Source organism: Hyperolius riggenbachi, chromosome 8 (assembly GCF_040937935.1).
Source record: "Hyperolius riggenbachi isolate aHypRig1 chromosome 8, aHypRig1.pri, whole genome shotgun sequence".
Lineage (NCBI taxonomy): Eukaryota > Metazoa > Chordata > Amphibia > Anura > Hyperoliidae > Hyperolius > Hyperolius riggenbachi.
In genome coordinates this window covers 110,022,994-110,045,331 of record NC_090653.1, presented here as the reverse complement: position 1 = coordinate 110,045,331, position 22,338 = coordinate 110,022,994, and the positions used below count along the sequence as shown (strand labels likewise).

Genomic DNA, 22,338 nt, shown 5'->3' with positions numbered 1-22,338 from the left:
TTGCAATTTACAAACCACACTGTATTTTAAACTATGAAATAGAGTAGAACTAACGACCCTTTAAACTTTCCTGCAGTAAAAATCTTGTCTGAAACTGCTTGTCACTGTTTCTTTGAAGTATAAGTGCCTCAGAAATCAAACAGCACTGTAGCCGACCAAACTGGTCAGAGAACCCAGAGAACCTCTTTTGCATAGATAACAAGTGACGTTTCTTAACTCTTCCTGTACTGGAAACAATATGAGACTTTTTTTTGCTACTAATGTTATATTTCTTAGCTCTACTACACATACAATTCATTATACCATAAGTTAATTTTCACTTCAGATTTCATTTAATGCATTATCCATGTTGTTATGAGACACCGCATCCAGTTCATCGTCTAGAGTTTTGTTGTCCTTTAAAGTTTATAATTTAAATACCAAAACAGACAGCTAAATGCATAGCTGAAATATTGTATTTGTAACCTGCCTGCCAAGATTTTTACTTTTGGCTAGGCAGTCCTGTGCAAATATGGTACTCTGGGCGCCGGCAGACAGATGGTAATAGAGGCGCCGCATACACCAAAGTGTGAAATCTGTTTGGTACTGTCAAAATGCCTTGGGACAGTAAGCATAGGTGCATGCTGGCACACACTCTGCGCTCATTAGTTGCCAAGGACATATGTCTTTATCTGTGCATTCTCCTGTCTTTGGCCTGGTGCACACCAAAAAACGCTAGCAGATCCGCAAAATGCTAGCAGATTTTGAAACTCTTTTTCTTCTTTTTCTGTAGCGTTTCAGCTAGCGTTTTGCGGTTTTGTGTAGCGGTTTTGGTGTAGTAGATTTCATGTATTGTTACAGTAAAGCTGTTACTGAACAGCTACTGTAACAAAAAACGCCTGGCAAACCGCTCTGAAGTGCCGTTTTTCAGAGCGGTTTGCGGTTTTCCTATACTTAACATTGAGGCAGAAACGCATCCGCAATCCAAAATCTGCAGCAGCCCGGGAGTATGCGTTTCTGCAAAACGCCTCCCGCTCTGGTGTGCACCAGCCCATTGAGATACATTACCCAAGCGGATCCGCTCCCGCAAGCGGATCGCAAACTGCAGCCGAAACGCTCTGGTGTGCACTAGGCCTAAGTAAGCATTTTCCCCAAGCCTTTTTATCTTCCATGTAGGCAGATGTTGCCATAATGGTTGAGCCAGCTAGCATGGGGCTCTGCCATCTGAACAATACCAGCCCACACAGTCCTTGAATGAGACGAGGGCTTTGCAAGAGGGGAGGTAGATTCCTGTCTACTTCTTGCAGTGCATCCACCAAGTCAAGGACCACGTGCGCCAGTACTGTTCAGGAGACAATGCCACACGCTAGATGGTGTAGCTGCTCTGGCAACACAAGCCTGCATGGGACACAAGGGGCTAGATAGATGGGGGAATTGTTGAATTCTTGTAATACAGTTAAAAATAAATTACTGCGCTAAAAGCACTTTGGTGTAAAAAAAAAAAAAAAAAAGGCATCATTCAAAGCCGAAAGATGTAATTTATCATCCTTCCCACTTACCTGCGCTCAGTTTTTACATTAAAGATCACCACCCGCCTCTAAAATCAATTATTAAATCGAGGGAAAAGAATGCCGGGGAGGCAATTAAAAAGATATTTATTTCTCACAAGCAACTTTACCTAGGTCACTTTCCTTGGTGCTACTTGAATTGTGTTTTGCAGGTTACTGGCACAGTTACATGAAATGGAATGTGCATTTGATGGCTTTTGGGAGAAACACCAGCAAAAAATGGAGCAATACTTAGAATTGCTCAAGTTTGAACAACATTTTGAAGAGGTATGGCAATGCTTTAGCTTGTGAAATAACATGATTATTTGTCGAGGTTAATAATATGTCTCCTTCTTAAATGCTCCCCTTTCAATACCACCTTAAAGTGTATCTTGAGGCAAACTCTTAATTTAGTTCTCTGGAGTGTATGGACATTTTAGAACCTTTCTCAGATTTTCATAGTCCTGTGTCTCCTTAGGGAAAGCTTTACCAAACCCTCTGGAACAAGTAGGGTTAAGAGATCTATCAAAACCCAGAAAAAAAAAACGAATTAAAGATTTAACCATTCCCACTCCATGCAAAACTAAAATAATGAAAATTGATAGATAAAATAATGATTTTTTATTGCAGCTCCACTGTAATCCCCAATTTCAGGCGGGAAAAATAATTTTGTTAGTGGTTGGTTAGAACTGTTTTGTATTTTTATTGTGTCCTGGGCCCCACTTGTCACAATTTTTACCACTTCCTATCCAGACAGGAAATGAAGAACTCATTGGAAGAGTGATACAGACAGCTGCAAATGATACTTTTTTTTTTTTTTTGCAGTATGGAGAAGAGTTAGAAACCCCTAACACTTTGCATTGGTGTCCCTCATTACCTATGCTCAGACCTACAACATTTAATATTAAAACCAAAAAGTTCCATGTAGTTCTCAGGGAAAGGAAGTGGGGAGACATCTCTCCAGAAGGGACACAGACAACAGTAAACCCCCTCAAATGTTCCACCCCACACTGTCGTATGCAAAATTGAAAAAAAAAAATACTATTCAGCTTTAGTTATCATCATCTCTGGCAAGTGTTTGAAAAAATGGTATAAATGTTGTCCAATCTTCCTTCCTAGATTCTTTTGCATAACTTTTTAGGCTCATGTGTTTGTACTTCATGAAACTTTATCAGTTAACTGTGTTAATGATATTAGCTGTGGTATAATAACTGTTCTGAAACATATTGATTACCAGCTGAAGAGCGCCATTGACTTTTTAATGGTCCAACAAACCGGTATTCCAGATACAGGGGACAGTCTGTCAGAAGTCCGGCAACGGCTGATGGAGCTGAGTAACATTGATGAAAGAGCACAGGTGAGATTTACTCCACTCTGTCTCCACTGCTATTTCTGGTGAGTGCTGGTGGGATGATGAGAACTTCATTATCCTTGTGTTACTATTTAGTGACTCACTGAGGGTTTCATTGTTATTACAAAGCAATTACATCAACTTGCACGCCATACTGAGTATATACAACTAAGCATACAATAATCATGCAGAAGGCTGGTAGCTATTCCCCTGGATAGCAAAAACAGACAAAATTATGCTGTGGCATACTTCATCTCATACAAAATTGGGAAAATGTATTAAATATAGCCAATGCGCTGCCTCCCTTATAATCAAAGTGGTAATTAAGATGTAGTACTCAATAAATACTCTAGTTTGCACACATACATATGGAAGCAAGAAGTTTGGGTACCTGATATTTTATTTATTTTTTAATTTTTTGTGTGGAAAATGTGACATGTACAGGATCTTCTCAAAAAATTAGCATATTGTGATAAAGTTCATTATTTTCTGTAATGTACTGATAAACATTAGACTTTCATATATTTTAGAATCATTACACACAACTGAAGTAGTTCAAAGCCTTTTATTGTTTTAATATTGATGATATTGGCATACAGCTCATGAAAACCCAAAATTCCTATCTCAAAAAATTAGCATATTACGAAAAGGTTCTCTAAACGAGCTATTAACTTAATCATCTGAATCAACTTATTAACTCTAAACACCTGCAAAAGATTCCTGAGGCTTTTAAAACTCCCAGCCTGGTTCATTACTCAAAACCACAATCATGGGTAAGATTGTAGGCCTGACTGCTGTCCAGAAGGCCATCATTGACACCCTTAAGGAAGAGGGTAAGACACAGAAAGAAATTTCTGAACGAATAGGCTGTTCCCAGAGTGCTGTATCAAGGCACCTTAGTGGGAAGTCTGTGGGAAGGAAAAAGTGTGTCAGAAAACGCTGCACAACGAGAAGAGGTGACCGGACCTTGAGGAAGATTGTGGAGAAGGACCGATTCCAGACCTTGGGGGACCTGCGGAAGCAGTGGACTGAGTCTGGAGTAGAAACATCCTGAGCCACCGTGTACAGGTGTGTGCAGGAAATGGGCTACAGGTGCCACATTCCCCAGGTCAAGCCACTTTTGAACCAGAAACAGCGGCAGAAGCGCCTGACCAGGGCTACAGAGAAGCAGCACTGGACTGTTGCTCAGTGGTCCAAAGTACTTTTTTCGGATGAAAGCAACATTTGCACGTCATTCGGAAATCAAGGTGCCAGAGTCTGGAGGAAGACTGGGGAGAGGGAAATGCCAACATGCCTGAAGTCCAGTGTCAAGTACAGGTCAGGCGCTTCTGCCGCTGTTTCTGGTTCAAAAGTGGCTTTACCTGGGGAATGCGGCACCTGTAGCCCATTTCCTGTACATGCCTGTACACGGTGGCTCTGGATGTTTCTCCTCCAGACTCAGTCCACTGCTTCCGCAGGTCCCCCAAGGTCTGGAATCGGTCCATCTCTACAATCTTCCTCAGGGTCCGGTCACCTCTTCTCGTTGTGCAGCGTTTTCTGCCACACTTTTTCCTTCCCACAGACTTCCCACTGAGGTGCCTTGATACAGCACTCTGGGAATAGCCTATTCGTTCAGAAATTTCTTTCTGTGTCTTACTCTCTTGCTTGAGGGTGTCAATGATGGCCTTCTGGACAGCAGTCAGGCCTACAATCTTACCCATGATTGCGGTTTTGAGTAATGAACCAGGCTGGGAGTTTTAAAAGTCTCAGGAATCTTTTGCAGGTGTTTAGAGTTAATAAGTTGATTCAGATGATTAGGTTAATAGCTTGTTTAGAGAACCTTTTCATGATATGCTAATTTTTTGAGATAGGAATTTGGGATTTTCATGAGCTGTATGCCAAAATCATCAATATTAAAACAATTAAAGGCTTGAACTACTTCAGTTGTAGTGTAATGAATCTAAAATATATGAAAGTCTAATGTTTATCAGTACATTACAGAAAATAATAAACTTTATCACAATATGCTAATTTTTTGAGAAGATCCTGTATATAAGCAGATTTGCAGCGTGGACAGTTAGGTTAGACACCATGGGGGTCTTTTAAAGTTAGGTAACGCTGGGTTGGGGGGGGGGAGGGTTGGCTAAGGTTAGGCATCCAAGGGGTGGTCAGTTAGGATTAGGCATCCAAGGGGGATGGCTAGAGTTAGGCATCGGCAGGGGCGTTGTTGGGGTTAGGCATCAATAGAAGGTTTGGTAGGCATTGAACTACTGTTCTGTCACCTGGCTGTCATTTCCTTCTCCTGAAATGAAAAACCACTACTTTTAATTTATTCTACCCCCTCTGATACCTGCGCTACCCCTTGTCTGTTCCCGCAGCTTGGTCACCTGACCTTCTTATATACCCTGTTCCCCTCTCACCTGACCTACCACCCCAGCTGTGCGCCCCTGCCACTCATGTGGACTAACCTTCCTTGCTGTGCATTCTCACCTACACCACTTACCTGACCCCTCTCCTTCCTTAAAGAGACACTGAAGCGAAAAAAAATATGATATTATGATTTGTATGTGTAGTACAGCTAAGAAATAAAACATTAAGATCAGATACATCAGTCTAATTGTTTCCAGTACAGGAAGAGTTGAGAAACTCCAGTTGTTATCTCTATGCAAACAAGCCATTAAGCTCTCCGACTAAGTTAGTTGTGGAGAGGGCTGTTATCTGACTTTTATTATCTCAACTGTAAGTGAACTGTTTACTTTTTCTCTGCTAGAGGAGAGGTCATTAGTTCACAGACTGCTCTGAAAGAATCATATTGAATGCTGAGTGTTGTGTAATCTGCACATATTATAGAATAATGCAATGTTAGAAAAAACACTATATACCTGAAAATAAAAGTATGAGAATATTTTCTTTGCTGCTAATCTTCTAGAAATTATTCATAGTACACAACCAATTCATTATATCATATATATTTTTTTCGCTTCAGTGTCTCTTTAATACCTACCTTTCTCTACAGCTGCATGGAGGTACTGCACTGTTATATCTGGTTACAGGAGCTAATATAAGTATTCCTGAGGTTAAGTTCACAGCACACGTTATGACGACTGTGAACTTCAATGGAGACTGAGCAAAGAAATTAATACAAAGCCTGCATGCAGCAAGTTAGAATAATGTGGTCAGTTACAACTCAGTACGGTGAACAGGCCCATAAAATGATATGGACAGTGAGCTGACAGGCAGAATTATTCTGCAATTTAACTGATCACTGTGCACAGGGCCTCAAGGAAGTATTTTAAGCAAATTTTGAAACTGACTTTCATTACAGCTACACTAAATGTAATGATGGGGCCCACACCCCGACAGAGCCCAACGTAGAATTCTGCATGTTACTGTTCTGTTTATTATGTGTGTCTTTGTAATGTTACTAACAATCCAGCGTCACCACATTACACTGATTCTTCACTCACTGCACTGGCTTCCTGTAAAATGGAGAATACTCTTCAAGATTGGACTGTTGACATTGAAATCCCTACACAATTTGGGCCCTGGATACATGAAGGACTTGCTGAAACTGCACCACACCTCTCACAACCTCAGATTAGCAGGATCCTTAAACTTGGTAACTCCCAGAGTGCACCTCAAAATCTTTGGAGCCAGAGCTTTCTGTCATGCTGCCCCTTTCCTTTGGAATTCCCTACCACACCCAGTAAAGACAGCCCCATCCCTGGAGTTATTCAAATCCAGACTGAAATAGCCTGGCATTTGCGGACTTATAGAATTCTTCTTTTGTACTAAAATGTACCAATCAATTAAATATTGGTCTGAGCCATGCTTATGCGCTTTGAGTCCTATGGGGAGAAAAGTGCTTTACAAATATGATTTGTTGATGTTGTATTGTGAACATGTTTTGTAAAGGAGGACAATGCCTGACATTGATTTGTGTTTATTTTACAGGAGTTAATAGGAAGGGCACAGGTGGTGATCCTACATGGACACCAGTTAGCAGCAAATCATCATTATGCACTTAATTTAATCTGCCAGCAATGCAATGAGCTGAGGCATGCATCGGATATGTTAACAGACGAGATAAGGAGGAAGCATGGTCGTATCTCTACCACTGAGGAGCTCCATGTGCAGCTGCAGCAGGTGTGTCTATAATTAGCTGATCATTTTCCTGTTACCATCACTAACAGCTGTTTCACCTGCAAACAATGCCATTTAATAATCATATTTATGTACAAACAGACTCCTCATTCTTCTGGTTCAGTAGATTTTTTTTGTAAATGTGTTATGCAAGGCTTGGTCTTGAATGATCTGCTTTTATTTCAGCCATTTTGTAGTTCTATTCTAAATCTACATAAATAATGAAGAGTACCAGTGGCGTAACTACAAATCATGTGGCTCCCCAGCAAAACTTTGATGGGGTCTGCCAATGATCACACCCCTTTTTTGCCTACCCCTGGTGACCCTCACAGTATGGGGGCCTATCTTGCAAGGGAAATTGTAATCTTAACACATAACAAGTGTAGCCATAAAAACACCTGATATGAGGGAGTGAAGTAGTAGTTGGGGCCCACTTACTGCTCTGGGCCCCCCTGCAGTTGTAGTCACTGCTTCCCTGTAGTTACGCCCCTGAGGAGTGCAAAGGAAATTATGTACTACTAGCTGATGGCCCAGTGTTGCCCCCAGGCCCAGTCTGCCCATGAGGCCAAGTGAGACGACTTCCTCAGGAAGCAGAAGACTGGGGGCAGAGACAGAAAGTGAAGAGAGTGCCTGGCCAACCTATACCGGGGGCAACTGTACCTGGCTAACCTATACTGGGGGAAACTGTACCTGGCTAACCTATACTGGGGGCAACTTTACCTAGCTGCCAATGCTGGGGGCACCTATACCTGGCTACCTACCTATACTGAGGTGTTTTTGGGGGGCTCACCGCAGCTATAATGTGCAGTGCAAATTTTTGGGTGCTGTGTGATCATTCCAATTGAGGGGGGCGCATCCTATCCTCACATGTTTGCCTCAGGCAGCAAAAAGTCTAGAACCGTCCCTGGTTCTTTCTAACCCTAACACACAATTACTTAATGACCAAGTTTGTGAGCTTTGGGGTCTTTGGCATCAATAATTTGCATTGAAAGGAAACAAATCTGATTGGCTATTTGAGGCTCCACCCCCTTTTCTGAATTTGAACCTCAGTCACCCAATGACCAACTGTACCGGGTTTGAGGCTTGTGCCATTAACAGTGCAAGAATGGCAGCAATTAAATATTCCCCTTAAAAATCAATAGGTGAATTTTGATTGGCTTTTGTAGGCTCCACCTACTTTTCTGAATATTAATCCCAGTCACCCAGTGACCAACTGGGCAAAGTTTGAGAACCCTACCATAAACAGTGTAAGAATGGCTGCAGTTTACATTTGCCTAGTGAAATTTGTATTTGTCTCTGCCCACTTTTGGTTATGGGGATAAAATGTATCCTATATGTTATTCCAGGTAATGTACGGTACTATGTGTGTGCCAAATTTCATTCAAATCCGCTCAGCCATTGTTGCGTGATTGAGTAATATACATCCAAACATCCAAACTTTCAAATTTATAATAAGCTCACTTCAACCTGAATTATCGCAAATTCTTTCTGTTTTAAGAAAGCAAACTTTTGTTTTTCTTAACATTTTAGTAAGGGGGCTTTTAGGCCCATTGTAGTCCCTTACACACTCCAATGAGTTCTGGGTCACCATGAGCTTGCTGGTTAGTCTGTCCCTCTTGGTGTTACAAGCCCTACTGCATACAGCCAAATTAATCTATGCCATGCACTGATGAGGATCAAACAATCCGAAACAGTCTGTATGCATGTTGGATTATTATGGCTCTGTACAAATTAACAAGCTGACACATCATTGCATTCCAGCGGTTCTGGAGGTGTGTTTAGCTTCCAAGGGTACAATGGTTAACTTGCATATATTCAGCAGTGATGCCTTGGGAGACATCTCAAGCTCACTCCAACCTGAATTATCGCAAATTCTTTCTGTTTTAAGAAAGCACATTTTTGTTTTTCATAATATTAGTGAGACGTAGGAGTGTGATATATATTCTTGAATAAAAAATATTTCTCCCTTTTTCTTTCTTGACTTGGGACTCCTGCATCCCCAGTTCTGAGAGCCATTTATGATGTACTGTGTCTATAATCATAAAAATTGCAGATTTCCTACATTTGTCACCACCACTCTGATTGGCGAGATCTTGTGCTAAGTGGCATTATGATTATAAGGTGTGAGTGTTTGGGAGTCAAAAAAAAGCCTTTGATTAGCTGAAACAATAACATAAAACGTTCCCAAGCATTTATCAGGGTACAAGGAGAGGGTACTCTATCGGCTTTCCAGAAAGTCAAAAACACATTGACATTAGAAGCCCCATATAGGCCTCGATTCATCATTGTCTTTGCGATAACTTTTTCCAGTTGGTTAAATTACCGAATCCGAAGTTTATCGATTTCTAGTTGTATTCATCAAGGTTTTTCCGCATTCAGTGTGACTTCGATAAAATATCGATAGCAATGCGGTAACCATACGGTAACGTGTCGATATTTCCATTTTACAGCGGTAATTTAACACAAGGCCATAAGATTCCCATGGAATTGTGGGTAAAAAGGCAGTCTTTTGAACACCACGTAGCAACATTCCGAATAACACCTGGACCAGGATTCTGGGAGTGACTTGGGACAATCCCACAATTTCGCCAATCACTGCTTGATAGGAGCCTTTTCTGAAAAAGTGTAGTGCAGCTAGCAGTTTAGTTAACCCTGGCACTGCCTGTGTTCTCTTACAAGATGATTCTAGAGAAATGCTGATGTCCTGGTATAGCAAATAAATCCATTCTCTTGCAAATTGATATGGTTCTAATCTAGACCTTATTCTTGCCCTTCTGCTCCTTTGAATCACGCTCAGCTGATACATAACCATTTCAAATGGCTCCATCTTCTCTGTCATCAATGATCTGACAGGAATAACAGAGCAGTGAAGGAGATAACTAATCCTAAATTTAATGCTAAACCACGCCCACTTTCATTTTCATGAATTGCACTTTCTTCTGTTTTATCACATCATTACCGAATGATTACCGAATGCTCACTAACAGCTGTAGATAACTTTGATGAATCATGAAATCAGCTTATCGAGTTCGGTATTTTACCAAGCTGTCTGTAATTGATTCGATAAGTCTTGATGAATTAATGCCATAGAGTAGTAAGTAGCAGTAAGGAGTGTCAAAGTATAAACGGAGAGGTACTCACTAACATGGGTGCTCCTAGAAGTGGCTCCACACACCTGCATTTGACCTAAAGAAGCAGGCAAGGACCCATGAAACACGATGTCCATAGTGTGTTAATAAAAATGTGTGATTTGTTACACAAGTCATTTATATATGATTGAGGTAAGCCTTTCTTTCTTACCTTTTAAATGGTTTTTAAGTGTTTTATATTTTAGGGCACCTCTTTCCTTTGCTTATGACGCTCAGGGTAACCAAACTGAGAGTTGAGTACTATAGATTATAATCAGGGGTCATGGAGGTTGTAATCACAACTTTGTCCGCCGCTCTAGAGGGCTTGTAAGTTTCATTCTCTTCCTCATTGTCACTGCAAGGCTTACACCCAGTTAAGAGGACAGAAAAGTGTGTAAAAGCTCACTTGTCCTTGCATGTTCCATCCAGTTTGATTCTGTGACCTCCTCATATGTCACTTCTGTACTGTGCCCCTCACTGGTCCTGCTGTCTTGATCATGTGATCTTGCTAGGTCGCTGTGACACTACATGGCTGAGAACCATGAGGAGCCTGGGCAGAAGACTGAACTGGAAAAAGCATACCAGCAAGATATGTGTGTTAAAATGTATATGTTCCACTGCAATCTGTATTGGAGGGAGACTGCTCCAGCTAGCTAGGGGGCAACAGAGGAGGCATTGGAGGGGCACTACACGAAGGAAGGGGCAATAGGACGGTACTTCAGGTGGAAACATAATTGTGCTACAGAGGGCAATAGAAGGGTACTACAGGAGGTATTTGGCAAGAGGAAGGCACTATTGGAGGCACAGGCAACAGAATGGCACTGCCAGGGTAACAGGAGGGCACTACAGGAGGTATTTGGCAAGATTAAGGCACTATGGGAGGCAGGGGGCAACAGAATGGAGCTGACAGGGTAACAGGAGGGCACTACAGGAGGCAGGTGAATACAAGGGGGTACTACAGGAGGCAGAGGGCAACAGGATGGCACAGGAGTGGGGTGGGGGGCAACAGGAGTGCACTGAAAGAGGCAGGGGGTAACAGGAGGGCACTGCAGGGAGCAGTGTATCAGGGGAATACTATAATTAAGTGCAATGGGGGCACTACAGGGGACAGCAGGAGGTAATATTATGGAGGTAATAACAGGGCATCGGGAGGATTGACTTGTAGCTTTATCGCTGCTTAATTATCTCTGATGGTGCAGCCTTTATGTACTGTATATCAAGGTGCAAATGGTAAGTGGAGTGGGGTGGCATGGCTCCCAACTGTCCCTCTTTCGGGATTGAAACCCCTCCCACGGTGTGATGTCAGCGCCTCACACCCCTGAGGTCCTGACATCACACTGTGGGAGCTTTGTTGCATTGTGGGAAATACCAGCTGTTTCCAACTGCCAAAAATTCAAGCAGCAGCTACTTCCATTGATATCACCTGCCAGCAGTAAAAATGTCAACATCAGAATGTAATTCAGGTGGAGGAAAGCTTTTACAATGAGCAAACACTATGTAAATCATTTATACATAATTATTGTAAACATTAAGCACTTTTTGATTACGTTATTTTCACTGGAGTTCCTCATTAAAGAGAGACTGTAGGGAAAATAACATAATGAATAAAACTGTTTGTTTTTTTGTGTGTGTACAATATTCATTTATTACATATTTTGTCAGTGTTTGTCCTTTGTAAAATCTTTCCTCACCCTGATTTACATTCTGAAATCTATCACACATTTAGTCCTGTCAGGTGCAGCTCTGCTGACTGTTTGTATACTTAAGTGTTCTGAAGTCAGTGCCAAGAATACCTGGTCTCCCAGACTGCACCTGCACCTGAAAGGGGAGGAGGGAGAATTCCACATAGCTAAACAGCCTAATATAAGCATCATTTGGAGGGCGGGGTTTCATACTAAGATAAAGCAATATACAGATATAGGAAGTTTTTCTGATGCTGAAATGAGGATAATTAACATAATAGTGGTTATCCTGAAAAATTTACTACCGTCTACACTCCAGTGCCTCCTTCATTTTTCACTCATTCTGTTGTGATGTGTTTGGCAGGCTGTGGAATGCTGCGACAGGGGAGCGTACTTCCTAGCTAACCAACAAATGGACAAGTGGCAGTCTAGAGATGGCGCTCAGAAAGCTCTACAAGATGTGGAAAAGTTCCTGGAAAGCTGCGGCCTGGATTTTGACCCACAAAATCTGATGTACGATTATGAAGCCATTCTAACAGATGAGCTGAAGGTATCTTAGATTGTATTCTTTTCGCACTTGCTGAATTCTCCTTGATTCATTTTTATGAAGTGATTATAACAGAATAAGGCTTCTAATGTTTCACATATTAAAACAAATTCTTAGTGAGGGGTATCCTCACCTTTACCTTTATCCTATACCTTTATTACTTTGCTAAAAACAAAAAGAAAGGATTATTTGTCTTTCTGTTGTACTGATTATTGCCTCTAATTGCATTTTATTGCATAGCAGTTGTATTTATATATTAAAATCTATTTAGTGATCACTTCTCAGCTTTCTCTGCTTCTGTTATGCGTGCAGTTCAGTTTCAGTACTGCTGCTAATGTTTACGAATTGCAGCTGACAAAGGAATGTAAACATAAGATAATGTTATCTCCTCTTCGGATTTGGCAACAAGCTTTCCACTGAAGAAGAGTGTTGTGTTTAACTGTTTGAATGCTGTTCTGCTACCATTTTTTGTGGTAGTAGGTTTAAGGCTGTAAGTAATCTTTTAGAGCAAAGAAGAAATTCTGGGTTTCATACCACTTAAAGGGACTCCGAGCAGTGCAGAAACTATGGAAAGATGCATATCATTTTAACGCTTTCTTTCTCCTCTTTCCAATGATATATAAACTACCACCCTACGCCTTTTAGTTTGCCGCGGCCGCGACTTCGATCGCGAAAATAGAGAAAAGTAAAAGGCGTAGGATGACGATTTAGGTGTCGCCAGAAAGAGGAGAAAGAGAGCTTTAAAATGATATCCATCTTTCCTTAGTTATATTGTATTACACAGGGCGACTTTTTCTCAAAGTCAGCAGCTCCATTCAGCAGAAAAAGTCGCCCTGTGTAATACAATGTAACTATGGAAAGATGGATATCATTTTTAAGCTCTCTTTCTCCTCTTTCTGGCGACACCTAAATCGTCGCCCTACGCCTTTTAGTTTTCTCTATTTTCGCGATCGAAGTCGCGGCCGCGGCAATTTCGATCGCGAAAATAGCGAAAACTAAAAGGCGTAGGGCAGTGTTTTATATATCATTGGAAAGAGGAGAAAGAGAGCTTTAAAATTATATGCATCTTTCCATAGTTTCTGCACTGCTCGGAGTCTGTTTAAAGCAAGGTACACACTGTACAGTCCTGGCAGCATTGCTAACAAGGAAGAACTTACTAGAACAGGAGTCCAATCAAGTGGAGGTGTTCACCAATGGTTAAGTCAGAGACGACAAAGCAGACATCACCCTATCCTGAAAGATATAGTCTAAAGGCCAGGTCAAGCAACAGTGGAATGATAAAATAATAAATCTGCACTCCAACGTGTAACCACAATGCTTTATTGAAGGAACCATTGCTTAAAGAGTATCTGTAAGAAAAATAAAAGTGCCCCTATGGGGATACTTACCTTGGGAATGGGAAGCCTCTGGATCCTAATGAGACTTGCCCCGTCCTCCGCAGTAGACCAGATCCAGCGCTGACTCCCTTTGACAATTGTTGACAGATGCCAGCAGGCACAGTAGGGCCTGCAGCACGTGGGGATATTTCCCTTTACGACCGGAAATAGCCGAGCCCGATCTGGTCTGCTCTATAGCAGTGGATCGTAAAGGGAAATATTGTCGTCTGCTGCTGTCCGGCGGTCCCAGCACTGAAGCTGTGCGGCACAGGAGGGAGGGGAGGCTCATTGGATCCAGAGACTTCCCCCTCCCAAAAATATGTATCCCCGGGCCTTTTTTTTTTTTTTTTTTTTACAGATTCTCTTTGAAGGCAAGAGATTGCTATATGCTTTACATCACGTGCTGCTTATTGTTATTAATATAATGTATGTATATAGCACTGTCATCTTCCACATTGCTTTACAGAGTCTATAGTTGTGTCACTAACTAAATTAAAGCTCACAATCTAATTCCTGCCAAATTCATAGTCTATTGTCTCTACATAGTCTAAATTAGGTGTGTGTGCATGCGCGCTTATGCAGTTACATCACCAGTGTGCTCTTGGAAGGTAGGAGGAAACCCACACAAATGCAGAGAGAGTATACAGTGCAACCTCCATGCACATAGCCAGGATTTGACCTTGGTACCCCAGGGCTGCTATTCATGAGTGCTATCTGCTACACTATCACATGAATAAACACCATGAAACATGTTAGGATCGATCATCTCCATCCAATTCTTTACTCAATAAAGCATTGTGGTTATGCATTGCATTGCAGGTTTTTTCTCTTCTTATTCCAATACTGCTGAGCCTGTGATGACCAGAAACCTTGCCTGTTGATGGGGATCTGGTCCCTGGTAAACGTGTTGTTTTCTTATTGCAGCATATTTAGCACTTGGGTGCAAAGATAGTGGAAATATGAACAACAATGGTGATGGTGTTCCTGGATTTCCCAATGCTGGAGGTGCTGGGCTGGCAAATCCTCAACGAAAACGAGGGTAGCCGTTATACTAGTAATATCATAAACTGAATTTGTTACTCCCATTATCGTGTTCCCTGTTTGCTTGACTTGGCACTGTTTCCATGTCTTTGCATCCTGAGCACAATGGTTGGTGTTTCTTGATTGTCCCTGATAGAGAAGACTAGACTACTGACTAGCAGGAAGATATAGGATCACACCGCCTCTAGTACACCCAACTGATAGTGAATTTCCTGTTTTTAAGTGATGCTACCACAAAGGTAAGAAAACAAAATGGTGCTGCTCACAAGGGTAACAGCAGGCTCAGTGAGTGCTTATGCTTAATATGTGCTTCATTGACAATCTAATCATGCGATGTGAGCCCCAGTGAATTCAATATCCGCTCTATTGTAATTTTTGGTATAATCTTGTTATTTGACAGCAAAGCAGGTGGTTTTAGCGCCGTGCACTGGCCACGTAGTGCCTGAGTTGGATGCGGTATAGCAGTAATGCTGCACTGTGTGGCCCGCGCACGGGTTATTCGGGGGTTCTGGCGATCGCTGGACCCCAAATTACTTCTCCCTCTTGAGTTGCTGTAACCCTGAGTGGGAATAGTATTTAAAGCCACCATCTACCCCCCTTCCCTCTGCCCTTATTTATCCAGGGGAAGGTGTGAATGTAATCAAGTGTGACTTCTCTAAACTGTTTACAGTACAGAGTGTGTCATGTCTCACCTTACACCCCCCCCCCCCCCCCGATGACAACGTTAAAAGCCTCTAACAAACATGTAAATGTAACAATAAGAGGTAGGCTTGTTTTTTTTCTTCTCAGTAATGAGCTACAATGTTAGCATACATTATGATTCGCTATTTAGATGTCCTGGGGGGGGCAGGCTATGGGGCTAAAAATGCTGCTTGATTCATTTTAAAAGGAGATAAATATGGCAGCCTCCATACAGCTCTCACTTCAGTTGTCCTTTAAGCATGCAAGCACAGAGACATCCCCCTAGTGTTTCCTGTTTCTGTGTATTTTATCAAATTAACATGTTGGTGATGTTTTCAAACAGCACATACATTTTTTGTATTTGCCCTTTTGTCGCTGGATGTCCTGATTGTACAGCGTATTGAACTGCCCATGTATGTATCCTGCTATGTACAAGACTACGGAAGATGTTGGCACCATATAAATAAAACATAATAATATTATCTTGTAGGTGGTGTACAGTATCTAAGGTCTGGAAATAGCCAGACATTTCCGTTATTGATTTTTAAAACTCTGTGACTCAGAACTTAAAATAGCCTCCTGTGCATACAGTGTGACATGATGGATAGAGGCCATTCTGCATGCCATGCAAGCAGCACAGCACAGTGGTACTAATAGCAGCCAAGAAGACATTAGGAATAAATCAGTATTACAGACTGCTCAGTAGTTTGCTCAGCCACTCCTGGCAGCGCTGTGCTAAACAGACACTAAGCTGCAGCTGTGCATCTTCTAACAAAGTCTCCGGAGATGTCAGTTGATTTGTGACCTAGTTTTCTTCAATCCAAAATTAAAAATGGTTACTAACATCTGGCAGCGAAAGTATATACTTAATTACTAGTTATATTTTGAGAGCCTGTTAAATCATGTGCCCATACATCAATAGGAATCTTCTTTTTATGAAGTGTTTATCAAAGCCTGGAATTTTTCTGCAGAGGAATGGATATTTATTTTATACCGCCGTAGCTGGAATTATGATGATTTCAGCTCTACAAAAACTCGTGAATAGAGCTCTTTACAGCGCTGATGATAGAGGATAATTAGGCACATGTACTGTGTAATCCACAATGCAAATATCACAGCTAGAGGTGAGCAGGGGTTGCAAAAACCAGAGTATGCCCTAAGGCAGGTGCTTCTGAGGTTTATTTTCGCGGTTTCAAGCACAGTGTAACAAAGCAGCCACTTACCTATATTATTATCAATCTGGTCACATAATCACAGTTCTCTTTAGCTATATTCGAAGTTATTACAGAGGCGCCCAAAGATTAAAATCACTATAACTTAAAAATCCTAAAATGGGGGGTACTGGATGACTTACCTCCCCAATGAAGACAATTTGCACTTGTTCAAAACAACATCATTTATTCTTACTCCACAACAACACTTTGCAACGCGTTTCATGGGTCTGCTGCCCGCTTCCTCAGGCAACATAAAAATGGGAGTACTCAAAAAGTCCAGGAGCGGGTTTAGCGCCTCTTTAGCTAGTCTTTCTGGTACAAATCTCACTAAAAAGCTACTGTAATGAAGGATGTTTGGGCGACTCTTGTTATAATGAGAGACACTGGGGCCACACTTGCAATAATAAGAAACACTGGGGCCACATTTGTTATAATGGGGGACGACGAGGCCACACTTATTAGAATAAACAACACTAGGGCTACACTTGTTATAATAAGAGGCACTGGGGTTACACTTGTTATAATGGGGGACAATGGGGCCACAACTGTTAGAATAAACAACACTGGGGACACACTTGTTATAATGGGAGTACTGGGGCTACCCCTGGTATAATGGGGTGCACTAGGGCTACACTTGTTATAAGGGGGCCACTGGGGCCACACTAACTATAATAGGGACAATGTGGCCACACTTATTAGAATGGGGAACATTGGGGCCACACTTGTTAAAATGGGGTGCATTGGGGATACTCTTCTTATAGTGGAGGGCACTGGGTCTATACCTGTAATAATGGGGGTACTGGGGCTTCTCTTGCTATAATGGGGAACACTGGTGACTCTTGCTGCTAGCTCACATTTTGTAGGAGTTATGATGAACTGTGAGAAGCTGTAAGGGTTGTAAAAATGGAAATGATGCCAATGTCCAGCCTCAGCCTTTAGGTTGACATCAACACCTAATGCACCCCCCCCTGTTGAGGTGTGCATTATCCATTATTAATAGAAAGCCTAAGGACTTTTGATGTGTTTGTGTTAATGAATTGCTGTTTATTCACTAATTTATAGTGATTTTTATTGGAGAACATTTCCTATAGGAAAACATAATATTTGTTGATTGAGCGCAACGTTGTTAGTGTATTTGGATTTGCATTATCCATTATTGTTAGCTTATTATGTGAGGATTCAGTTCTGCTTCATTTGCATTTTCACACCTCCAACATCTTTAATGATCACAAATGTGAGCTAGCAGCATGAGTCCCTTGCTTCTGACTTTCAGTTACGATAGACAGGATGCACATGGCAAAGCTTTCTAAATGCTTTGTGTAATGGATTAAAAATTCTAACTCATATATGCTTTAAGTTATATACCCAAGTACTGTCTGCTGAAGGATTTTGCTTTAACCCGATTTCCAATTTAACGCCATTTTTGTTTCTAGCTTGTGACTTTTAAACTAATTTGATTGCTTCTCACCCAACAGGCCCAGATTCAGGGAGTTCAAGTAAAAATGGAAAACATGCGGGATTTGTTTGATAACCGGCAGACCTCTCTGAAGAAACTGGCTGACAAGCAAATCCGTCCAGTGCAATTAGTGGCTCCTCGCCCTGAGAATCCCCCCAGAGCAAAGTCACCACTGTTCTCCCCGAAGCATGGTAAATCTGTTATGTAAATGTCATATGTCCGCACATATAACTGCAAGAGCAGACACTGTATATAGGGTTTACATTTTTCAGAAACTGTTGTAAACTTTCAGATCTAATATTAGTGTCTATCCGTGCCTGCTTGCATTTGCAAACCTTTAGCATAGAAAAGTATTGGGCCAAATCTTTTGAGATTGCTACAGTGGCTTTTCGCTCAGTTGGACGGATATCTTATGATCCACCTGACTGACAGCAGAACCGTCAGTAGAGAAAATGTTGGCCTTCCACACACCCAAATGCTTTAATTCGTTTTTACTTTTTTTTTGTTGAACTAAATATGGGATAAAAGTTAAAAAACTGCACTCTTCAGAAGTACCAACTTGCTCCCTCTTTTGGGTGGTCTAAGATCAGTCAACAGCCTATAATTATTAAGGGAAATCTTTGTCCCTATACCACCAATGTTTATACAACACTCTAAATTTTCATGAGCTACAAAAAATTTAGTGACCTCTCAAAAGACTACTTCTGAATATAAAATGTCAGAGTTCCATTGTGCCGGCCCTCTAGGTGTTGTCACCTAGCTAGGGAATAAACATCCATGCCTTCTTCAAGACTGCTTTTTACCTGACTTACCTTTTTACTATCTCTACATTCCACATTAATTATAAGACCAACTTGAGGGTCTCACAAGTAATGTGTTCCCACAACAGATCCATTGGATGCAGTAAGCAGACCGCACGTCTGTGCTGCCTCCGATTATCCCGGAAGAGCAGATGTGTTCCCCATACAGCCTATAGGGGTAAAACATTTGCCCCGGGCTCCAGCTGGACCTCAGCGGACCATCGGAGCGGACACTCCACTGTCCGCTTCCGCTGGCTCTAAGTGATCCGGAGCAAGTGGGAACCGATTCTTACCCTTTTACCACTGCAAAAGTTTGAGATAAGTAATTTTGTAAACCATCTGAACTTCAGTTGGAAAATTCCTGATTCAGTTAGCTGAATATGTAATCAGCGCAGAATATTTTGGCGAGCCCGGTGCTAACATAGGCTGTGATACGAATTACGGCTATAGCGGCGCTCATTGAGTGATTTGCGTGCCATCAAAAGACGGAGCTCAAATTACTTTTTTAAACACTTAAATTCGGCCGCCAGCAATAGCTGGAAGCCAAATTACATCATTTCCCCACTATCCATGGCGACCTGAAGAGGGAATAGTATTTAACGCCGCCAGGACTTGTGCAGGAGCAGGATAAGCCGTATGTCGGCTGTATCCTGTGCCCAAGTCTCCCAGCGGCTATTTCATAGGTATGCCTCTAGGGCAGTGGTCTGCAAACTCATTTGTCAAAAGAGCCAAAGATCAGTAATACAATAATTAAGATTTCTTTTGAGAGCCAAATTTCTTTTTAAGAACCATGATTTTAGGAGTCTGTTTAAACTAGCTACTGATATTAAATAAAACCAGATATCGTTGTAATAATCTTATATCATGACCAAAAACGATATTTCACATTAAAATAGAAATATGACAATACTCACATTTAATGTAAAGAATTACCTTACATTTCCTTGGAATTTTGAAAATGATTAACCCCCAAAGTTATTGACACAGCCTTGGATCGAATCCTGGCTAGGGTCAGTACATATTCAGTAAGAAGTCCTTGAGCAAGACTCCCTAACCCTGCAGAGTGTCCCCTTGAGTGCGCCCTTAGTGGCTGCAGCTCTTGAAAGCCTAGAGTCCAACAGGAGAAAAGCGCTATACAAATGTTCGTAGTATTATTATTATAAGTAGTAGTAGTAATAATAATGAATAGCACCCACATTGACACAGCTTTGCATTAATAATGGTGGGTGACACTTGGCCGACTCACAGGGTGACACTTGGCCGACTCACAGGGTGACATTGGGCTGACTTTAGACCTTCAGCAGTGTACCAGTTATAACTAGTGCAGTGCTGAAAGGTCTAATGTTTGCCAGTCGACATTATTCAGCCTGCGTGGGACTACAAGAACCAGCAGAGTTCGACATGGTTCATTATACAGTTCCTATCTGTTCCAATTATATAAGTTGAAGGTACACTAAAATAAACCATGTAGATCCCTGCTGGTTCTTGTAGTCCCATGCAAGCTGCATAATTTTGACTGGCCAAATTAAGACCTTTCAGCGGTGTACTAGTTATAATAATAATTAATAATTGCAGTATTTGTATAGAACCTTTCTCCTGTCTGACTCAAAGCGCTTGCGAGGCAGCCACTAGAGCGCACTCAGTAGGCAGTAGCAGTGTTAAGGAGACTTGCCCAAGAAACTCCTTACTGAATAGGTGCTGGCTTACTGAACAGGCAGAGCCGAGATTTGAACCCAGGTCTCCTGTGTCAGAGGCAGAGCCCTTAACTATTACACAATCCAGCCACTACTTTATGGAACATGAGGCCCTCTAGTAGTGCTCGGCCTGCCCGCCCACATCCAACACATTAAGAGCTATAATTGCAGGCGGCAGCAGCCCGGGTAGCATACTGTTATGTCTCGCTGCTTATGATTCTGCTGGCGGAGTCCAGAACTAGTCTGGGGGAAGCTCTGAACAAGGCTGTGCACTGCAAAGTCTGCACAGTGCAGTACAGCTTGGGTCACACTCACAGTCACATGGCGCTGCTGTAGAGAGATCCAGTGGGGAGGAGAGTGAGGGTTTTACAGGGCTCGGCAGGCTGGGCTGCACCAACTGGCAACTACTCAAGGAGGGCAGAGCATAATAGCAGGTAAGCCCTAGCCGCAATCAGAGCCACACTAAAATGGATTAAGAGCCACATACGGCTCTAGGAGCCACAGATTCAGACCCCTGCTCTGGGGGATAGTGGAAGCTTGTTGTCAGCCTTAAAAGAAATACATAAATCTACTGGTCTGTACAAAAAAAAAAATGAAACTCAGGGTTCTGCTCTTCTGGTTACCGAGCAGAGAGCAATTGGATACAAAGTGGCTCTATTCTGCAGTTATCTTGCCAAATACATAAAAAGAGCAGTTAGAATCTTGCTTTCATGTATGGATATTAGTTACTTGTAATCCCAATAGATTCTGTCTCCTCTTCCCAGTGTAAAGATCAGTGTATAACTCTTGCACAAGGCAACAAAAGGGAAAACCGAGATCCCTGATGGGGTTGTAGTGTTAGGATGAATTCACAATCAGTAATAAAAATGAGATATATACTCACAAACACAGGTTTCCTCTAAGGCAACCATTGATAAGGCTGGGGGGAGCTAAAGACCTGACCCCACATAGGTTAAGAAGTCACTCTCTGTAGATAGGAAAGGGGAGAAACACCTCCACCAAGGGTGGACAATCATCACGCTGTAGGTTTGTACAGAGGCGCCAAACAGAGAAAAAATAATTTCTTGGATTGAGAGTAACTTGGTTTTGCAATACAAGCAAACATGTTAGTGAAATTTTGACTTTGATATACAAGCAACATCTTGATATACAAGCAAGAAAAAAGGATACATGCGTCACGTCATTACAACTTAGCTGATGGTTCTTCTCCCTTTGGCGCTGCAGGATTGTACTTATCTGAGTGTAGAGACTTTGCAAAGTCACATTTCCTTGGAATGCTCAAAAGTAACTGGATACGTTTCTTGTTAAAGAGACACTGAAGAGAAAAAAAAATATGATATAATAAATTGGTTGTGTAGTACAGATAATTACTAGAATATTAGTAGCAAAGAAAATATTCTCATATTTTTATTTTCAGTTATATATTGTTTTTTTATAACATTGCATCATTGATTTTTATTGAAAAAATATATACAAAATATACAATACAATAAATAATAATGATATTCGTGATCAAGGATCACAAAAGCAAAACATACTTAATCGATATATACATTGTATATCTTATACATAATGCATTAGCAACAATACTATTTACACAAGCTGATGAATTATCCACATCACAAACTCCCTGAGCAGAAGAATACTCATTCAATCTACATTCAAAACCAGGCAGGACAACAGGAAACATGAATCCATCACCCTACACCCAACAAGTGAC

At 41.5% G+C, this 22,338-nt stretch overlaps 1 protein-coding gene across 7 annotated transcripts in view; it reads left to right on the top strand.

Moving 5' to 3' along the window:
• MCF2 (MCF.2 cell line derived transforming sequence) overlaps positions 1-22,338 on the top strand; it is a 209,828-nt gene that overhangs the window by 92,040 nt on the left and 95,450 nt on the right. For all 7 annotated transcript variants that reach the window (XM_068250993.1, XM_068250996.1, XM_068250992.1 and 4 more), the window contains 5 exons: positions 1,700-1,814; positions 2,764-2,883; positions 6,811-7,002; positions 12,174-12,359; positions 18,144-18,315. In XM_068250993.1, the coding sequence (XP_068107094.1) occupies positions 1,700-1,814; positions 2,764-2,883; positions 6,811-7,002; positions 12,174-12,359; positions 18,144-18,315 (785 nt within the window). The remainder of the gene's footprint in view (positions 1-1,699; positions 1,815-2,763; positions 2,884-6,810; positions 7,003-12,173; positions 12,360-18,143; positions 18,316-22,338) is intronic.